This window comes from Tachypleus tridentatus, chromosome 10, assembly GCF_004210375.1.
Source record: "Tachypleus tridentatus isolate NWPU-2018 chromosome 10, ASM421037v1, whole genome shotgun sequence".
Classification (NCBI taxonomy): Eukaryota; Metazoa; Arthropoda; class Merostomata; order Xiphosura; family Limulidae; genus Tachypleus; species Tachypleus tridentatus.
Genome location: NC_134834.1, coordinates 44,635,477 through 44,657,800, shown reverse-complemented (window position 1 = coordinate 44,657,800; position 22,324 = coordinate 44,635,477). Strand labels below are relative to the sequence as shown.

The 22,324-nt window shown below is 33.1% G+C and overlaps 1 protein-coding gene and 1 long non-coding RNA gene across 3 annotated transcripts; one reads left to right on the top strand and one right to left on the bottom strand.

Moving 5' to 3' along the window:
* Nucleotides 1-6,476: 6,476 nt before the first annotated feature.
* On the bottom strand, nucleotides 6,477-20,740 carry LOC143229169 (uncharacterized). 2 transcript variants are annotated; one of them, XR_013015709.1, is made up of 3 exons: nucleotides 19,285-20,740; nucleotides 18,683-18,861; nucleotides 6,477-13,750 (listed from the first exon to the last, which is right to left on the bottom strand). XR_013015709.1 is itself a non-coding variant. In XM_076461084.1 (3 exons), the coding sequence occupies exons 1-3, from the start codon at nucleotides 18,631-18,633 to the stop codon at nucleotides 9,457-9,459; spliced, it is 642 nt and encodes a 213-aa protein (XP_076317199.1). In that variant the 5' UTR covers nucleotides 18,634-18,671; the 3' UTR covers nucleotides 6,477-9,456. The 2 variants fall into 2 exon arrangements, 1 of the variants encoding a protein (XP_076317199.1); XM_076461084.1 differs by lacking the exons at nucleotides 18,683-18,861; nucleotides 19,285-20,740 and adding an exon at nucleotides 18,454-18,671 and having other exon boundaries at nucleotides 6,477-9,694; nucleotides 13,527-13,750.
* LOC143229170 (uncharacterized) lies at nucleotides 13,589-15,425 on the top strand. Its single transcript, XR_013015710.1, has 2 exons — nucleotides 13,589-13,777; nucleotides 14,272-15,425. It is a non-coding gene; the product is annotated as an uncharacterized LOC143229170 (long non-coding RNA).
* Nucleotides 20,741-22,324: the final 1,584 nt, after the last annotated feature.

Below are 22,324 nucleotides of genomic sequence, written 5' to 3'. Positions count from 1 at the left end.
TGAATATATTTTATGTTGAAAGCACAATTTTGAGTGCTCTTTGATTCTCAGTGCTTACTAGTAATGTTGTTAGAACACTTACAACTGTTCTAACTTACCAGAAAGAGAGAAAAAAGCTTGTCTCTTTTGCTATCCTGTAATTATAATTAACAATAAAGTTGTGTGCACTGAAAGCGCAGAATAAACAAGAAATTATTATATCCTTGCCACCTTTTTTATGTAGTTGTTATTTTCACAGTCGGCATTCTTGGATTTAAAAAATGAGAGGGATTAAGCAAGGTTCTTGTAGGTTCTGAAAAACCTGAAAAATCATGGGATTGGAAAAGGGTATTTATAAGTCATGGAAAGTCATTAAATTTTATATTTTAACCAAACAAAGTCAGTAAATATCATTCAAAACATCGACAACTTTTAGCGCTAATCTTTATAGGCAAAGCTGAAACATAAGTGTGACGACGTGATATTCCCCTATCGCGTTTGGCCAATCAGAATTCTCCATACCTTTATTTATATATCTCAGGACAGCTAGTATGGGTATTAACATGTTTACTAATAAAGCAGAGAACAACGTTTCGACCTTGTTAGGTCATCTTCAGGTTAACAAAATCACCCACCATTGCACAAGTCCATCACACAGCTTGCCATTCTGGTATAAATAAAACTACTGGAAGGTGACTCAATTGACCGTTTTCAAAAATGTTTCCTGTAATGTCATACAGATTAGAAGGGAAATCTCGACAGGTCCACTGTATCAAGAAGGCCATTTTTATTTGGTGGAGAACCCTTTGGTTTACAACCACGTTGTGTTTTTTTTGTTAGAAGAAGGTCTTCCGACATATTCTGCCGTGGATCGAGTGGACAGATCTCTATCAATAAATATAGATTCCAGTAACTGAGGGCGAGAACGAATGATCGTTTAACATTTTGAGGCCAAAGAAGATGGACCCGAATAATCTCCAAAAGAAATGGTTGAAACAGAAATAGAAGTAGACGTGGGCTTGTCAACACTGTTTATTCAAATAGAGCAAAAGACTCTGCATATGGTTTGTAAACGACCCCATTGGAGGCACGGACAGATCTATCTGCTTTCCTATTGAAGTAGCGGAATATAGTACAGTAACATATGTCTGAGACTGAGGTGGGAACAATAACTTTCGAACCTCGAGGTAAGAAAATTTGTGAATTGTTTTCAAACACTGTACCTCTTTTTCCTCCACCCACCTAAGAAAAGAAAAAAAGTAACAGGAGTGAAAGTCACTACAATTAACACAGTGAGGGTCCATTTTACACTCGCAGACATCATGGTCCTTGCCACTATAACAAGCACATATCAGAGAACCAAGACAAGATACCTTTGAATGACCAAAGTGTTGACAATGAAAACATATGAGTAAAGAAGATTTGTCTGATAAAGAATTAGTATGAGAAAGTGAGTTACATGTGTAGAAGAAGATGAAGATTGCTGTTCAGAATCTTATAGATGTCGTCGTTTACCAATGAGCTGTTTTTATTATTTTATTTTTATTTGGGTTTGGAGGATCCATAATAGAAGAAGAAATGTTCAGTGCCCAATTACCACACCTACCATGGAGCTTTATGAGTGGACGTACTACAATACCAAACAAGGATACTACAGCAACACCAAGGTTTCGTGAACACTATACTCAAACACTAGTATCAGACACAATGTCCACAACACCTGCTTAAAACATCCAACACTTGTACTTTGTTGACCCTAGCCTAAGAGAACCGGCAAACTGACCCTGGGAGCACCCCAAGGCCGCCCGTCTACAGGAATTCAAGGTCAAAGTGGCGTTGGACTCCTCAACCATCAAAATGCTCTCGTCAATTTTAAGGGGGGACAAGCACAGCAAACACGTGGGTAGATGTTCAAACCCCAGAGGAAGTAAAGTGAAAGTACAGAACCTTTTCTGGGAGGTACCCTCACCACGTATAGGAATCCACCTCAAAGGGTTATGAAATAAACATCAAACTTTATAAAAGTCAGTATGTGTCACGTCACGCTTGATTTCGTTAAATAGGAGGAATGGTAAAAACCAAAATGTATTTATCTAGATTCAATAGTTCGTTTATTGTCTGTCCATTCGAATTTTGTAACGGGAGAGCAAGGGAGCCGTGAAGGAGTGGAGGTGCCTGAAACCTTGTGTAGTGTAGTGAGTGTTGATATAATAATCTTAAAGTAAAGACATCGTGTGGGATCACCTAACCTAGAGCCAAGTGCATAAAATGTATCATGACACTAAAAGATATATATTCAATTTTTAACTGAAATCGTTTCTGAATTAAGCTATTTTACATCACCAATATTCTAATCAAATACAAACCTCTTTTATCAACGGAAACTCAACTAAGAAATGAACAAATATTTTACCAACTTTTTGTTGTTTATACATTCATTTTATACTTTCAGTATACAGACTAACGAAGATAATAGGTTGCTAAACAACGACATAAAAGCCATTGTTGGAACCTAGTGTTACCAAACCGTATTGGTTTTTCTATATATTAGTCATTCTTATTCTAACATGAAATATCGTCATTTTGATTGGCTCACCAAGAAATATACCGATGTTTGACTGCACTTTTCTGTTTCTTCGTCAGTCAAGCTTGATTTATTTCAGTTCGCTATGAATGGTGGTGATAGTACTTGCCCAGTCATTTTTGCCAGGTTATACATACTGGATAATAACGATCAAAACGAGTATCCAATTTAATTGAGCAAACAATCATAAGCGGTCTTACTTACTGGGCAAACTGTGGAATAGCCCGGGGCCCCACACATGGAAGGGCCACTGATGCTGTGCTTTTTAATCTACTTCTGTGAATGTACTATGTGTTTTCACTATTTCTTCCAGTATGCATACGATTAATCTATCAATTAATTTGTTTTTCATTTCAAATCACATATTCCAAATCCATCCAGTATGCAGTACAAATTTTGAAAGACAACAAAAAGTTCTACATTTAAAGTTTGATTAATAGCGACTCATGGACTATATTATTTGCATCTTTTCAGAAACCAAAATCACACGAGATTGACTGCGAGATAAACTTCGTCAGCGTAATTTTGCTTACAGTTTATTTTAAAGCACGGTAGTGTATAGGTTTTAACATTGTATAATTACGTATCAGCCATATATATATAGTAAATCATATGAATGTGTGTATACGAATTTAGTAGTTATTTTCTAATAATCACCATTATTATCTCAAAATTAATTTTTCTTTGATACGCCGTTTACATTCTGAGTGCCTCATACATAGCATTAATACTTTAACCTTAATTACCTTACTAGTATACTACTTTACCTCATTTTATTGTATGCAAAGAGATGCTATAAAAACGATATTTATAGCAATTTTAAAGCAATACTGAGATTGAAAAAGCGACTTGGTACTCTTGTGATTCCCTTGTTTTGTTTATCAACCTGGGCCCGGCATGGCCTTGCGCGTTAAGGCGTGCGCTTCGTAATCTGAGGGGCGCGGGTTCGCGCCCGAGTCGTGCCAAACATGCTCGTCCTCCCTCCCAGCCGTGGGGGCGTTATAATGCGACGGTCAATCCTACTATTCGTTGGTAAAAGAGTAGCCCAAGAGTTGGCGGTGGGTGGTGATGACTAGCTGCCTTCCCTCTAGTCTTACACTACTAAATTAGGGACGGCTAGCACAGATAGCCCTCGAGTAGCTTTGTGCGAAATTCCAAAACAAACAAACAAACAAATTCTCAAGCTGGGTCTAGATTTTCTTATCATTATAGAGCCCCATTTACAGAATTCTGCTCGGAGCGCCAGAATGACTAAGGCCACCCCTGCAAACAGCGAATTGTATACAAATTACTATTAAATAATAATGAAGAATTGTTATAAACATCGTTTATTTGTAAAGAACCTAAAATATTATGGGGAAAGTATTTTTACTGATACTTTAAAAAAGAAACGATAAAGTCCTGCGCATCTCAGGTAAGAGAGCACAATAATTTGTAGAAGTCAAATGAGTAAGAAATTAAAGAAATCTGCTGTTTAAAACAAGAAAGAAGAACGATTCATAGAAAGTATAATGAGTAATATATGAAGGAAAACCGCTCTTTTATATAAGAAATCTCAAGAGCAACAAGAAACTGAAGTTAAAAAATATTAATCGAAATAAATAGAATGAATTTAGTTTCAAACGAGTGCACCTAATTATTATCCGAACTTTCTATAAAGTTTTGAACACGAACAAAACCGCGACGATGAGCGTATCGATGAAAAAGGTTTGTTTTGAATTTCGTGCAAAGCTACACGAGGGCTATCTGCGATAGCCATCCCTAATTTAGCAGTGTAAGACTAGAGGGAAGGCAGCTAGACATCGCCACCCACCGCCAACTCGTGGGCTACTCTTTTTACCAACGAATAGTGAGATTGACTGTAACAGTATAACGCTCCCACGGCTGAAAGGGCGAGCATGTTTGGGGCGACGGGGATTCGAACCCGCGACCCTCAGATTACGAGTCGAACGCCTTAACCCATCTGATCATGTCGGGCCTTCGATGAAAAAGATAATGCTAAATATGATTTTTTTTATATTTTACATTAAAGACATAAACGATAACGTATTCTAGTGATTATATGTATTTCACATAATAATATGTGATTATTATGAATTATAAACTGTGAAACAAGAAAATTCCTCAACTAAAACTGATAACATAACACTCATCAATATAGAAAATATTTTTCAAACGCTGGATTACATTTTGGTAAAATTAGGGATTGATTAAATTGATTTACCCTGTCTCGTGTTTGAATTTCGCGCAAAGCTACACGAGGGCTATCTGCACAAGCCGTCCCTAATTTAGCAGTGTAAAACTAGAGGGAAGGCATCGAGTCATCACCACTCACCGTCAACTCCTGGGCTACTCTTTTATCAATAAGTAGTGACATTATAACGCCCCTACGGGTGAAGGGACGGGCATGATTGGTGTGACAAGTATTCAAACACACGACCCTGAGAATACTAGTTGAGCGCCTTAACACTCCTACGAAAAGTGGGGCCTAATAGGCCCCAGAGCAACTTGAAAGGTTATTAATATTAGGCTAATAATTTTGTATTTAAATGAAATTGCCATTTAAATCCATTAATGAATGGATTAACGAGATTCCCACTGTCCCTATCTACTATCTAGCGAAACCACAGCCAGGGGAACGGGCTTGGAGAAATCAGGACTAGAAACGTCTTTTCGTAGGAGTGTTAAACACCTAGCTATGCCAGGCCAGGGTATAATAAAAAACCTGTGTGTTTTCAATTTCTGAAAAAGCTTAAATTAAATGAGTTAACCTATAATTTATATGTAACTTTAAAAACTTTATAATAATTACAGTTCATTTACTTACGCTGTTTCACACAATATCAGTTGTTCATGAAAATCTATAATATAAATAGCCTAGATATGTATACAGTATACCCTCACCTATTCGCGGCCCCGCATATTCGCGGGTTAGGCTCTTAACCCTATCGCATCGTATGCCGGTATACCGGGCTAGCGTCATAACGTCATAAAAACGAAAAATTTTTTTTCAATTATTATTGCAATACAGTACGTATTTTTTTTATAAATGCATACACTGTATGTACAGTGCATATTTTTGTGACCGTGTATTAATATTGTTTTTAATTGCATATTATTACTGAATTGTACTGTACTGTATTATTATTACCTGATCTGTGCGTACTGTATTTATCTGTCTAAGTTTGCCTTTAAATTTGTTACACTTTCTGTCAATTCTAATACATGTGTTGTACGCATAGAAAATGACTTTACGGTACAGTAATACAGTATGGGTAACTATACTATGCGGTGTTACTGTCCTCCTGTACTTACGTTTCTTTTTGATTAAAAATATTGTTGCAGTACAAAATTAAAATGTGTTTACATTATCATTACTACATAAGTGAAATACACGACTGCATGCAATATTACTACATTATTACTGTATTAATGAGTAAGAGTGTCTGGGAAGCATTTAGTACCGTATATAATCTCATACATAGAAGTTTTAAAACTGCATTTAATATTCGCGGTTTTTCGCTATTCGCGGGGGTTAAGAATGTAACCCCCGCGAATAGCGAGGGAATACTGTATTGCAAAGATGGCCAAACCGCGGCTCTTTGACATATGTGTGTCTCGCGTAAATATGCTGGTTGAGCTCCTTTTTGCGTCACAATTAATATAATAGAAGGTAAATAAAAAAATTAAACTTTATAATTATTTACCAGGTATAAACCGAATAAGTTTAATGTTTATGGTGAGTAAATAGATTTAAGAATTTATATCCTAATTTTAATACTAGATCTGAGTCAGGGATTAAAGAAATTTCGGATCAGCAAGGATTACAGAGGAATTGTGCTGAAGAATCAATAATCGCACAAGACGGTGCTGGTAATATTAGTTTTAGTGGGTGTGGCTTGCGATTGCGTGATTTTGGTTGTGTTGTGGGCAGTGAAAATAGTGGAGTGTTAGTGTGATATTGGGTGCTGTAGAGTTTGGTTGCGTTGCATCTTATTGTTTCTTTTCACTTCAATTTTTTTTAGAAGTGTCTGTGAAAATTTTGTGAAGGAAGATAGCGTCCTCAGATTCTAAGAGGCGGAGATATGAAGACGGAAACAGAAATTTTAAGCCAGAGTGGAAAGATTTTGCATTCACCGTTAAAGGAAGTAAACCTTTGTATCTTATCTGCAGTGTGTTAGTCATTACAAAAACTTTTCGTCTGATTATCCACCTAAATACGCTCAATATAGTTAAAACAATAATCAGCCACGATTTTGAAAACATTTGGTATATACATGTGTACTTTGTGATTACTGATTTATAAGACAGTGATTTGACGAAAAATTGCAGATAAATTTATTTATTCTTTTCATTTTTCGTGGAATTTGATGTTTTTAGCATAAAAGTAGTCTTATTACTGTTACTATAATTACACTATAAAGACACCAATTCTGGAATGATGAAAACACCAAAATGCATTATTTATTAAGACAAACGAAAAAGTAATTAGAAATACAATGATGAAAAGGTTCTCAACAAAATAATTTAGAATGACAATATTTAGAATGATCTCAATTGTGTAATTAATAAAATGCAAACAAAAATATTAAAGAAACACAAACTATGTTAAACAAGTATTTAAAACTCCTTTTTAATATCCTTACCATGCCTACAAATGGATTTATAATCATGTATCAAGAAAATGCATCAGCCATTCTTTTCTACTTCATTGTAAATTTTAACTTCTCAATCCCCAAGTTTGTGAATTGTTTGTTTGTTTTTTAATTTTGTGCAAAGCTACCCAAGGGCTATCTGCACTAGCCGTCCCTAATTTAGCAGTTTAAGACTATAGGGAAGGCAGCTAGTCATCACCACCCACAGTTAATTCTTGGGCTATTTTTTTACCAACGAACAGTGGAATTGATGTCACATTATAACGCTATCATGGCTGAAAGGGGGAGCATGTTTGGTGTGACTGTGATTCGAAGTCTTTCACAATAAATATCTGAACCTTTGTCTTATTGAAATGTTTTACAAATTATTAAGTAAAATTTAACAAACTTGATTCTTGCCAGCTAAGCAGGTAGAATTTCTTGATTCGATTTAGTAACTCACCTTTTACAAATGTTTATATAGTTCTTACAATATTTAACCAAAGCATTGTCTTATAATGTTTTCATGTTTAGTTTCAATAAAATCTGTATAATTTCTCTCTTCCCCTGTAGTAAAAAGATAAAAAATAGTTACTGCGACACATGCCAGTTTAAAATGTGCATATAATGTCCACTTTGGCTTGCTAATTTTTAAACACAATACTTCAAATAAACTATGAGTGAAGAGCCATTGATTGTGATACACTGGAGTATAATTTTTGTGTTTTAAAAATTCTTTGAAAAGTTCACTGTTTATGTAAATGAGGATAAGGGTGTATATTTGGTGTATCAGTAGTTCTTGAAAGCATTTGACAAAATGCCACATAAAGAGTTTGTAAACAATTATCTCTATAGGTATGTTGGATAAGTTAATTAATCGGATAAAAGAGTGACTGGATGGAAGAAAGAAAAGGGTTATTATAAATGTAATTTAGTCAATCTGGATTAATGTCAGAAATGGGATATATCAGGGCTCAGCTTCAAGACCATTGCTCTTTTCGATTTATATCAATGACATAAATGAAGAAATGGTCAATAAATTGCTTAAATTTGCTAATGATATTGAGATATTCAGTGTTGCTTGTTATGAAGAGAAGGATCCTGCTTTATTAAAAGGATTTATATAATTTAGTGACCTGGGTGCATAAATGGCAGGTGGGTTTCAATTATAATAATTTGAATGTAGTGCATGTGGGTTATCATAATTTGAATTATAATTTGGATGGGAATAACCTAAAAAATGTTATTAAAGAAAGGTTTCTTGGTGAATGGTTGATCAGTCCCTTAAGCCATCCATGCAATGTTCTGTTGCTAGTGCTATAGCAAATAAGATTTTTATACATATAGAAATATTGAATACAAGTTTAAAGTGGTTATAAGTTCATTATATAGGTCACTGATTATGTCATGTTTGGAGTACTGTGTTCATTATTTGTTTCCTTACCTTAGTAAAGACATTTGCATTGTTTTATTTAAATCTTGTAAGAACAAAAAATGGTTGATTGTCTTAAATTTATCAGTTATTTGGCTACTGATACCCCTCTGTGGTGATTTTTGTTAAGGGCTATAAATTTTTAATTAATAAATATTGAACTCAAGATTTAAACTGTGACTATTACTATCACAAAGTATTCAATTTAATTGTAATTTATTATTTAATCTTCTGCTTATATTTATCTACCTACTTTAAAGTAGTGGTAATGCCCTTGGTAGATCACATCACATTAAAGGAATAGAAAAGGGTTTGTACATGTTGCTACTATTTAGTAGTCTTACTGGTTTCTAAAATTTATACACTGTGTATTTTTTTTGCATTTAAATGATTTATAACAAATTCTTTACAAGTAAGTTTGATAAAACAGAACTCAAATTTTATGGAAATACTGCTCTAAAACGTGTTATATACTGCATACTTGCTGTACACAACAGAAGTGGGCCCAGCATGGTCAGGGGGGTTAAGGCATTAGACTCATAATTTGAGGGTCGTGGGTTCAAATCCCTGTCTCACAAAACATGCTTACCCTTTTAGCCGTAGGGGCATTATAATGTGATGGTCAATCCCACTGTTTGTTGGTAAAAAGAGTAGCCCAAGAGTTGGTGGTGGGTGGTGACAACTAGCTGCCTTCTCTCTAGTCTTACACTGCTAAATTAGGGATGACTAGCACAGATAGCTATACGTGAAATTCAAAAAATAAACACAATAAAAACATCCTTAGGTAAGCAATTTATGTGTTTTGTAAAGTAGTACCATAACTAACTCTAGAATGCTTTTTTTAACTTTACAATAAATGACGGAGTAAAAAATGACTGATTTTTTATTTTTGGATCAAAGCTGTGCAGTATTCCATGTCGTTTGTTTCCTCTTTCATTGTTGTATTCACAGTCACGGGATCTTTCTTTGCACACTGATGTCATATTTGTCTTGTAGCCTGCAACTACCACTTTAACAGATAAAAAACCTGATAAATCTGTAGCATTTGCAGGTTTATCAGTTGACCTGAACAGAAAAGAAAACTTTTAAAAGGTTGATGGGTTTACATTATAAAGTTCAACAAATAAGCAATGTTTTCTTAACAAATAGAAACCACAAACAGTGATCAAGCTAAATCTCTCTTTAACACTTTGTAAAATTTCTAGCAAACACATCACACTGGTGCTCTACATTCTTAAATATAATTTTAAAAAGTATTACAATGGAGTATTTTAGTTGCATGTTTGACAGAAATAAGATAATGCATACTATTCTCATATTATTTCATTAATCAAAAATCCAAATAATAATGCTCAATAAGTAAAAATTGTTCATAACTTTAATTTACATCTTCAATAACAGCTCTTAATCACCTGAGGATTCGTATTTGAAAGCAGTTATAAAAACAAAAGCTTATAGTTAAACTATTTTTTAACCAAATAAACAACAGAAATGAATTTAAACTGTAATTTAAAAGCACCATTTATTCAATGAATACAGTTAATAATGAGTAACTTAAAATGGTTAACTAAGGTCTGACTAAATAAACTTGTCCGAAACAGCCAATTTAGTAAATTATATACCCAGTTACGAGTGTAAACCCTCATGTATTGATAACACTGCTGGCCAAAATCTTAAGGCTAACAAACATAAAGAAATAATATGCATTTTGCATTGTTAGACTCAACCACTTGTTTGAGTAGAGCTTTGAAAGATGAAAATAAGAAAAGGGAAAAAAAAAACAAAAAAACTTTAGCATTTAATAGGGAAAATGTGAACACTATGAAATTAGCCTAAATACTAGCTGGTCAAAAGTTTAAGACCATACTAAAATGAAGCATTAATTGGTAAACACGAAATTTAGTCGTGTGTTCCAGCCTTCACACTGTCAACATCTCCCACTGACATATCCCGTGTTACATCGGGTAAAAAACATTGCAAAGGCTAAAACGTTGACAGAGTTTGTAGGTAGCAGAATTGTAGAGCTGTAAAAGCAAGGTCTCTCTCAATGTGCCATTGCTGGTGAGATTGGGCATAGTAATATAGTAATACTGCTGTTGCAAATTTCTTAAAAGACCGTGAGGGATACAGAATGAGAATTTCAAGCAGTCGGCCCAAGAAAATTTCGCCGGCATTGAGCAGAAGGATTCGATGGGTTGTCCAGCAAGACACCAGCTGATTGTTGAACCAGATTAAGACCCTTACAGACTCAGAATGCAGCTCGAGAACAATAAGACAGCATCCATGAGAGAAAGGCTTTATAAACCATAAACGTCTTCAAAGGCCACGCTTCTTTCCACACCATGAAACAACTCGCTTACACTTTGCTGAGAAGCACCAAACATGGGATGTAGAAAAGTGGACGAAGGTTTTGTTCTTTGATGAGAAAAAATTTAACCTAGATGACTAGATGGTTTCCAATGTTACTGGCATGATAAGGATATCCCACCAAGAGACATTTTCTACAAGATACAGTGGAGGAGCTTCCATCATGATCTGGGGTGCTTTCTCCTTCCATGGAACAATGGAGCTTCAGGTTTTATCTAAGCATCAAACAGCAGCTGGCTACACTGACATGTTGAAGAGAGCACCCTTATTGACTGAAGGCCCTTGCTTGTCCTGCTGAAAGATCCAGTCATTTCCACACAACACTGCAATCCACAATGCCTGCAGGACAAAGGGCTTTTTCATGGCAAATAATGTGATTCTTTTGGACCATCCAGCATGTTCGCCATCAAAAATGTTTGGGGGGGTGGATGGCAAGGGAAATCTATAGAAATGAATTTCATTTCCAAACAGTGCATGATCTTCGTAAAGCCATCTTCAACACTTGGAATAACATTCCAGCCAGCCTTCTGCAAACGCTTATCGACCATGCCAAAGCGAATGTTTATGGTTATTTGAAATGACGGCCGTGCAACTCACTATTGAGACCACTTGTTGGGCATTTCCTACCCTGTTTAGGACTTCGTTTTGGTATGGTCTTAAACTTTTGACCAGCTAGTATTTAGGCTAATTTCATAGTGTTCACATTTTCCATGTTAAATACTAAAAAAGTGTTTTATTTTTATTTTCCCTTTTCTTATTTTCATCTCTCGAAGCTCTACTCAAATAAGTGGTTGAGTCTATCAACGTAAAATGCATATTTTTTTTCTTTATGTTCATTGGCCTTAAGATTTTGGGCAGCAGTGTAGTTTCTGAAATTGTAAGTCATATTTCTGATTGGCACAGAAACAATATTATCAAAAATCATAGGTTATTTCTCAGCATATATAAAGAGCAAGCTCTCTCGTACTGTATGGTGGTTTAAAATGTTGAAGAGCATAATTTTCAAAGTCCCAGGGGTATTCCTTGTGGTTATTTTAGGATTTCTTACTGATCAGTCTAAGACCTCAATGTTTTTATTTGTTTTTTAATCAGAGTAGGCCATTGAAGCCCTGGGATTTGGTTTGGTGTTTTATGGTGTAAAGCAACTAGACTATCTGCACCTGGGATATGGTACTGAGTATTATTGTATGAGCAGGGATGTTTAGAGGCAGGTCAGGCTCTGGGGACAATTACATCCTGCTGTGCCACAAGGTAGCCATATTTAGGGAAAGAAAAAGATGATTAACTGAAATACATACAAGAAAATAGATTCCAGCCTGTTTGTTTGTTTGTTTAATTTCGTGCAAAGTTACACAACGGCTATCTTTGCTAGCCATTCATAATTTAGTAGGGTAAGACAAGAAGGAAAGTAGCTAGTTCTCACCACCCATTGCCAACTCTTGGGCTACTCTTCTACCAATGAATAGTGGGATTGACTCTGCATTATAAAGCCCCAACAGCTCAAAAGTGAGCATTTTTGATACAATGGGGATTCAGATTGTGATTTCAGCACTCTAGCAGAAATTGTGCAGAAAACACAAAATGATAATTAGCTGCAAAACTGTTTTATTTTTTTAGATTAATCTACCTTAACCTTCCAAATTTCTGAAAATTATGATAAAGATAGTCTAGAAAATACATTTATACATTTAACTCTTTATTAGTCACTGTCATCAATTAATGATGATAATTTTAAACTGTGCTTTACTTATTAACCCTAAAATCATAAGTTGATCATACAGACAGTCATGTTTTGATAGCAATTGTGAAGAAGCTAAAACCTATTAGACAAGTTTTTGGTGACAAACTTTACAAAAACTTTGAAAAAAATGCAATGAAGCTTCCAAATTGACTACTTTTGCTCATGACCTTGGTTTGCAATATGTGCACGTAACACAAACAACTTCAATTATTTCTTGCTAGTTTTGCTGGTTGAAATCTGATTAATCAAATGACAATGAAAGAGGTTGCAATAAAATGAACAAAGGGTTTTGTTTTTATTATTTATACTGTTTTGCATTTTTTGTCCTATTTTGACTGGATTATAGCCTTTTAGATGACCTTTTTTTTGGATTGCATTAACTGTGATAGGAGCTCTGTCATAACTGCATGGACAGTATTTGCATTACTTGCAAACATTGCAAGTTCAGACCTTGTACTTACAACTTGGAATAGAGTAAACATGACTTATGGACATTTGCAAAGTGTATATTGACTAGTTTAATAGTGAAAAAAGGTCTTATATAGGCAAATGACTTTACATCAAATCTTGATGCGAGCAGAGTGAAGAACACATTTTAATATAAATAATCCTCTGTAGGATGTAAACCAATGAATGCAAAAGACAAATGCAGTGGTTTTTATCATTTGCCAGATAATGTGATAACCAAAACAGCCATTAAAATTTCTGTACAATTGGCTCACAATTTAAGTGTTAGAAATAAAAATTGTCGTAAGGAGGGGAGATAGAAAAAAAAAGATAAAAAAGTACCCTAATAACACAAGAAAAATATTTTCATTTTTTTCTGTTTTTTCTTTATGATTTGGAAAGATGAAACCACAGATAAGCTTCAGGAAACATCCTTTCTCTTCCTGCGTAAGAAATAAATCATCAGTAAATTCAGTACTTTGAGGCCAAGTCCTTGGAATTTCTCTCTTCTTTCTACCAAGTACAGGAGCCACAATTTTTGGAAAAATACTGGCCAGTATAGCTTTCTGAAATACAAAATGAACAAAATAAAAGTGAGATTTAAATTATTATAACACTGTATTAATAAACAAATAAGTTAACTTTACAGTAAAAATTACAGTAGGTTTTATTCCCTGAGCTCATAACAAGTGTTAAGGGTTAGTTTTGTTGATGCATGTAAATACGTATATTTTCAGCAGCAATTACTTATGCTTCGTATTTAAACTGTTTTGGGAATGGGGTTGGTATTCATATGGTTGGAGAGGTCGGGATGTACTGGTGTTTGACCATTGTGTAACAGTTTTGGAATTAGTGTTACAGAAAAATAAATACTGAAGAAAGCTTATCTTAATTCATATTTTTAAAAACATTGTTAGTTGGCAAATATTTTTATTACACATTATTTTGTGTCTATATAAGCCAGTGTTGACTATAGAATATTGTATTTAGCATGCACTGGTCTGAGTGTTTCTTGATGTATACTCTAATGGACAGCACAAATATTTATTCAGCTTGTGTGGATATTAATTGAAAAGTTTCATTTCAGATGTATTCTGTCTGTGAGTACTTTACAATTTTGGAAGAGGGTCAAGTCTATTAGCTCATAAATGACAAAGTAGTGAAGGGTAAAATGACAAAGACATAGCCAGCAGGAGCATCAGTTGTCATTGACATGGTTACCATAAGTCACTGGGCAGTATGTTGGATGCTGCAAGCATATATCACGTTAGCAGAGAATTCAGAACGTTTATGGTTAAACTACTATATTGTAATAGTACTTCTTTAAATATAACATTTTTAGAATAATACAAAATATTTCTAACTGTAGACACTGAAATCTGCAAGCCCTCTTGTCTTTGGACTGACAGTAGTTAAACCTTTATAAATATTATCAATAAATAAGCTAATAATGTCATTTTAGAACCTAATGTTTGACCTTTTTGAAAAAAAGTTGTAAGCTGTTAATAATGTTGTACAAAATGTTCAGTAAAATATACTTACATATACCTTTTGTTTACCCCTGTTGAAATGAAGTACACACACACTTTCAGGACAAACAAAAACTGAGTATTACTTTAATAGGTAGATGTTTATTAAAGATAACATGTTGCTTGACTTTATTTTTAAAGTTGTCACTCGAATTGGGTTCATTTGTTGCATGGTTTTTTTAATTGTTCTTAGAAGGTTTGTACTTTGTGTAAGTTTTGAGAGATTGCAAACAAGCACAAACAAACTCCATTTCAATCACTTCTTTCATTATAAAACACTACCAATTTTGAATAATTGTTTAATATTATTTGTATATAACATTTATGTTTCTATAACTGTTATTTTAATTAAAGTGTATATTATGTTGATTTTAAATCATAACTACTATCATATTAAAGGCTTATTTTTGTTTTCATGCAAAAAAGTATTTATTTCTCTTGAAATTTACAGTGAATGGCTTTTTCCTATGTATTTTCATGATTTTGAGTTAAACTTTATTAGATCTCATTTGTGTTATGTTATTAGTTTGTGTTGTAATTTGCACATTTACTAACTACTGTTTTTATTAAAAGGGTAAATTTTCATATATATTGATTTTTTAAAAGGTTTACTTGTGTATTCATTTGTATGTTGTGTGCTGAAGAGAATTTTGTAGTGTATGAAAAATTATTAATGACTACTCACTGCAAAAATAAAAATTGTTTTTCTTATATTTTATTATTCTTCGTGGAGTTATTCATGCAATGTCCAAAGTATTCATTATTGAAATATTTCACTAAAATTAATTCTGCTAAAGGGCATTGTCTCACTTTATCCTTAATTCAATAAAATGCTTATCTATTTATTAAGTGAAGTTTTATGCACAGAGGTACTTGTACATGAATATGCCTAAGTAACAATCGGTGTTAAACTGTAAGATCGGTATTAGAAGTGATACTGTATCTTATTCTGTATTAAATCAATGTCTCTTTACTGTAAGAAGCATTTATAAATTATATGTTCATTAATATTTAAATGTTTTTTTCTGTGTTTGGTGGTATAAACTATTTATGCATTACACAGGAATTAGGTTATTTTACACTGTACTTTTCAATTTAATATTTATTGCTTGCCTGTCCTGGCTATGCACTCTGCTGTATATTGTCTTCAGAAGCATATTTAAGAAATTATTTATGCATAATTGGTGTAAAGGTTTTGAATTTTTTATGACTAGACTTTGTCTTTTAGAGTTAGGGAAAGTGAAGAGATGAGATGTAATATATGAAAGACATTAGGTGTTTCCTTTGCTTTTAGTTTAGGCAGGTTAATATTTGTGACAACAGTTCTGTTCTGTTCAGAATTTCATGAAAAGTTATACAAAGGCTTATCAGTGCACAGCTGTTCCTAGTTTTGAACCGATATGCGATAAGAAAGGCAAAAGTCCACCAATGGAAGTTTTTTGGATTACTGTTGTCTAATTGGATAGTGGGATTTGTCACTCTCATAGTACATTCACAACTCCAAGTTATTTTTGTGGTGACAGATCATGAAGCATAAATCCCTGGATCCACAGTCCTAGTATGCTAACTACTAGGCCATTAAACACTACCGAAGTAGATCTTGAATGTGGTTAACTTGTTGTTGTCCTACCTATGTACTAAACAGGTTTTCCACTTTGTTACTACTGGATTTCTTCCATGAATGGTGTAACTGTATATAGGTTGCCCACGCTATATCTGGATGTGTAGTTTCAAATAAAAAACAGGTCCTGGCTTAAGGCTTTAAATTATTTGGTATATGAGGATGACAGTTTGTCAGAAGACGTTTCAACAGATAGCCATAAACACTGCATCCTGTAACTTGACTGGTATATTTTCATACAGAGTAGCATGAATACCTGTTCATTCTACAGCTGCTTAAGGCACACATTGGTTAAATGGAAGATATAACTAGAAACTTTATACTGGTGGACCATCATCTGCTAGTCTCATTTCTAGATGAAGATCCGTCTTGATATTTTTGCATACATTTGCCTGGGACAAGTGAACAGCTTTTGCTAATGATCTTTTCATAAATTTTCTTCACTTGTTAGGAGATAACAAACTTTGGTTAGCATGGTTGGATTCCAGTTTGTTTTGGTCTCTTTTCAAATTAATCCATTTTCCATCAAGTACAAAGAATATCTCAGTATTGAAAACTAAATCCACATCCTGAACAAATCTTTACAATCTTAGTGTATGAATATTTTACATCAGAAGCCAAGTAAACTATATATATATTTTATTTACATTCTTCTTCATTAATCTATTTGGAAATCTAAAATGCCACTTTTCTGTGTCTATGATTTGAGATCCAAAATAAGCAAAATGTAAGAAAAAAATAGAGAGAAAAAAACACATTTGTAGCTTAAGCAATTTTTATCACTAATTATCAAATCTTAGTACTAGAATTGAATAGAATGTTGTTTAATAAGGTATGGATAACACAGTCTACTTTCAAACACAAGGTTAAAATTTGCTCTCTTGCAACTGTCAGTTTATGTTTTCTTTAACAGATTCTTTTCTGCCATGTCTACAAATGCATATTAAGTTTCTCTTAGTGTTTGGGTGCCCATAATACAGTTTTCCTTTTGCACATGAACATACATAAGTAATCTTACTTTTATACAGAAAAACTCTTCTTAAATAAAATTAAATTTGTATATTAAAAAAACAGTTTGCATACTATGTGGCCTTTTAAAATTAATATTAATATTGAAAATGAAAAATACTTAGGACTAGGTTCAATGCATGATATAAACTGCACAAGTTACTTGGCACTTCATTTTTATTAAAATATTCAAGCAAGTTAGTTGGAAATCTGACGAAATCAGGGTATTTTATTAGTTATATAGGAAAATTGGGTTCACCGATTGTGATACTCCATATACCTTAATCAATATGTAGTTATGAAGCTTTTGTAATTTAGATATTTATATTTTTCAGCCACCTGGCCTTACTGGACAAGTGCATTTGATAATTGGTCATATGTAAGTTTCATATATTTTGAGTGTGTTTTCTGAGGATACCCCTCATTATTGCAAACCAGATTCCTAAATAATATGCTCTTTGCTATATCTTTTCCTTTGCATGTTGTGACCAAATTAATTTTGGCTGATGTTTCTACCTGGAATAAGGTTCCATCTGTGTATAGCTTTAGTTTACTTCTGCTTGTTTAAAAGTACATACATCTGGTTTAAAAGTACAAGGTGAATTGTATGCATTGATGTTTATTATCCATTTATTGCAGAATTATTTTTATTAATATAACAAAGGTTGTTAGGTTGCATGTATCTGTTGTTGAATTGGGGAAACTCTTCCAAATAGCCATATCATTTGTAAACTGTGAACAGAAACAATAATTTCAGTCTGTCAGAGGCAAGACGTATATGGCGAATAGTGTAAAACCAACTACTACTACATGTAAGTTGTAGAAAACCTGCTTGTGGAGTATTGTACTTCTAGTACGTCTCACATGGGAAAACCACAGAGTTAAATGAGTCTTCATACGTGGGTATTTGCTAAACTCATCATTAAAAGTTTCTTTAGGCCAAATATGTTCAGATGATTTATTGTTTATCTGCAGGCCTATATAATTGACCTCAAATATAAATAAATAAAAATGACTCAAAATATAGCATGGATATTGTTATTTTTCAAGTAAAATGAAAAAAGTGAAAGTTAAAACAATAAATTTTTCTGCTATATCTATTCGTACTTACAATAGCAACTCTGAATGCACCTAGGGCCACAGCTCCATCTAGTGGAAATGAAATATTTATGGGTGTAATTACTGGAGCTACTATAAGGTTCATTCCGCCTAATGTATTAAAAAATAAGCTTTGGACTTGTATAACACCAAGGCACAAAAATAAACTTATGACTGTTATACTGATGTTCATCGAGAATATAATTACTGAAACCAAATTTTAAATTAATAACACTTCTTACACAAACAAATATTTGACGTTAAACTATATGCCAACTTCTATAACAGTATTTATGACAGGACCTCTGAAGAGTTTGAAAGAGGAGCATGCTTTTTGATTTTTATGCTGTATTCTTATAAGTCTCGTAACACCAAAGATGCTTTCAGATTAATCGCTGGGTGATTCAAAGTGATGACAGACCTGTAAAATGAAAAGAAATGTAGTAAATTAAATTGGTTAGTACTGATACATCATTAAACATCATAAAATTATTACATAGAACATCTTCTAAAAGTATGTTGTATTTGTTTGACATGTAGTTTTACTTACATATATAGAAACAACATTTCAAATAAAAGCAGTTACTACCTTGCCAGTATTATACATGGCAAAATCAACAAAGTAGAGGTCAAGTCGATATCTAGCCAAAGAATTCACAAATGTGGACTAATTGTAAAAAAATCATTAATTACAATTATCTTTTTATTTTGGAATACTGTTAATACCTATTTATTTTCCAGTCGCTTGAGGTATGCAACATTAAATGGATATTACATGGAAGTAATTTGTGTACATGTGACTTGTATCATTCTTGGCCTCAATCTTTTAATTCATGGTTCTCACCTTTTAACAGAGCATGACTTTTAAGAGTTTTTCTGGATATATCTTGATTTTGAAGTTCATCCATTAAGCACAAAGGATTTTCACATCTTTAAAATTCTAAACACCAGAACTGACCATATCTTTACGAAATGAGCGTGTGAATTTACTTCTGTCAAAACGAGCTGTTAAATATTCTTCCAAAGAGCAATCAGTTTCTGGTAGCATCACACTATGTACAAAATGCCAGTGTCAAAATGTAGTTCTTGTACATTAAGTTCAACCACGACTATTATCTAGTGTGGTTGTCACATGCATATTCAAACTTATTTTACTGTAACCTACTCTAATGAAAGCATTTTATGTTCAGTAAATATACACCAAAAATACAATATGCAGCAAAATAACCACCTACTAAATATACTGATTATGTTACCACTACAGGTTTCCCCTATTTTGTTTTTATAGATGTATTCATTTATTTAAAAGAACTATATTTTAAACCCAAGCCAGTTCAGAACATATTTGTGTTGATCATCTCATAGGAAGTAAGGAGCTGAAACCATTCTACTAATGTTGGATGTAATACTGATGTACATCAGAGAAATTGTGTTACAAAGTAATAATGTAAAATGTAGTCTTTAGATGTTTGTTCTTATATTGATGGAATAAAGACTGTTCATTACATTTACATTGAAGCATGGGATGAGAAATATCCTTTGGGTGCACACTTTCACTCAAGAATGTATCACTGGGTTGAATACATGATGGGAATAAGATATTAACTTCCTAACATATGGTTGTAGGTTTGAAATCCAATGATGTTCTTCCAAACTCATTATTGGATCTTGTTGGTTGCAACAAAGAGAAGATGGGTGAGTCATTCAAGTAAGAGGGAAAAAACGTTAGAGAGCTCTCAGATCATGTTGGTCACATGAATGATGTCAAATTTGAATATTCTTTGGATTATTGAAGTAACATCCAAAATTAAATTATCGAATAGCTGAAACCCAAGATTCCCTCATTCACAGTTGAATTCTTCTATTTCTCAAGTGAAGCATGGATCAAGTAAATTTATATATGCTGAACAACTTCATAACAAGAGTTGAAAGCAATAATAACTTCAATAATGACAGTTAAAAGGAAGAAACTGATGATGACTATGCTGTAATAACATCCTGGTGACAATTTTGTGAGCAAAATTCAGGATTTTGATGGACAAACATGAAATGATGAAAGATGTGAAAGAACTTATCCATTATCAGGTGTAAGAATTTTTTCTAAGTCAGATGTAGCAGCAACAGAAAAATACAATTGTGCATCAAACTCATACAGAAGATATTATTAGTGACAAGAAAGAAGCCTTGACACTTAACACTAAATCTTCTGCTTTATGCCTAAAGTTCTGGTCAACTCATTGACATCAAAGATGATAAGTAAAAGTTGAAATTCCGAAGCTCTACACTCGAAATCATAATGATAATTTATTAACACCAATTACATTGGAGTGTACAAGGTGTTCAAAGAAGGGAAATACATATGAAAAGAAATGTATGACCAATACTGCCAGAAAATCTTAAGATGTTTGAAAGGGGTGTGAGGAACTTTTCCAATAAATCATCTGCACCAGTTATGTGAGAACACTTGATGACAAATTGTATTGATCAGAGTATTTCAGGTGAATGAAAGATTCACCAGGAGATGGGGCACCTGTTCAAATTTTGTAAACACAGCAAGAGCTTGGCTCTCTAGAGGAAATGGGTATTCATCACTGATACAAAAATTTAAAAGTCAACATAACTGAACAGTACCCTGCCAAACACATGGAAAGCTACAAGATCTTCATAGAATCTTAAATGATACCTTTTTCAGTGGATTTCCAACTGAAAAACATGTTAAAGTAAAATCTGAAACTTAAATTTAATAAGCAGGTAAGAGGATTATCAATCGTTTTGTACATACAATTAGTGGTATTTTCAGTATGTGTGAAATTATCAACCCATGCTATTATTTCCATACCTGATAGTAATCAAAGTAACAACATAAAAAAGTAAATGTGAACATAAACAAAATTTATTTCTGTTTTTAAGAGCTTAGAAGATATCTACTTGCTTGTTGTATCTTTTAAATGTGGTTTTAACATGGCAATGTTAGTGAATTTACTGGTCACAAAACCCATTTATTACCAACTGGAACAAAGAAGCAGAGAATTTAGTAGTACTGACACACTCAGGAAACTGGCTTTCCCATAAAAATACCAGAAAACAGCCTGGTTGAATAATTAAACCAGTATTAAATATACTTCTAATTTTTTTGTTGGTGTAGGTTAAATTTATTTTATGCTATTTTTATTTTACATTTTAAAATTAAAAAATTAAAGGTTAACTGTATCTTCATTTTATAATTTAATTTAGTGTATTGTATTTTTACATTTAAAGGGTTTTATTTTGTAACTATTTTTCTATTTTAAACATTTACTTAACAGTTTTGTGATAAAGGGGCTGTTTGTCATATCTGGGTTTCATGCATGTACTGTTCATTTAGTGCATTACCATACTTTGAATTCTGTACTGCTCTGTTGCATTTGCATTCAGTGTCACTAATGGTGCAATTTTCACACAATTCCACTGGACTACATTATAAATTTTACAAGTGATGTTAAGTTTAAATTCAAGTTAGCTATATAGATATAAAGTTGTGTCACTGGAGGGCTTCAATTGATGAAGAATAGATTTTGTATGCCACTGAACTTAACAATTGGTAACAACAAATTTATTTATTCTTACAATTTACGTAATGACACAAAGCTATATGTACATTTGTGAGATTTTCTTTTTTGTGATTTATGGGAACTTTAAGACATTACTTGTTTTAAAAGTACTTTCTGTTTTTGATCTATAACTCATATATTTGTAGTATAAAACTACTGTTACTTGTAAACTTAACTTACTAAAATCTATACACTGTTTACTTCTTCAAGGTGTAATTGTTTAAACACGTAAAGATACGAGAGTATTGTTCATCTTGTAGTTTGGGCTGTGTTCTTTCAAATTATCCAAGGGGT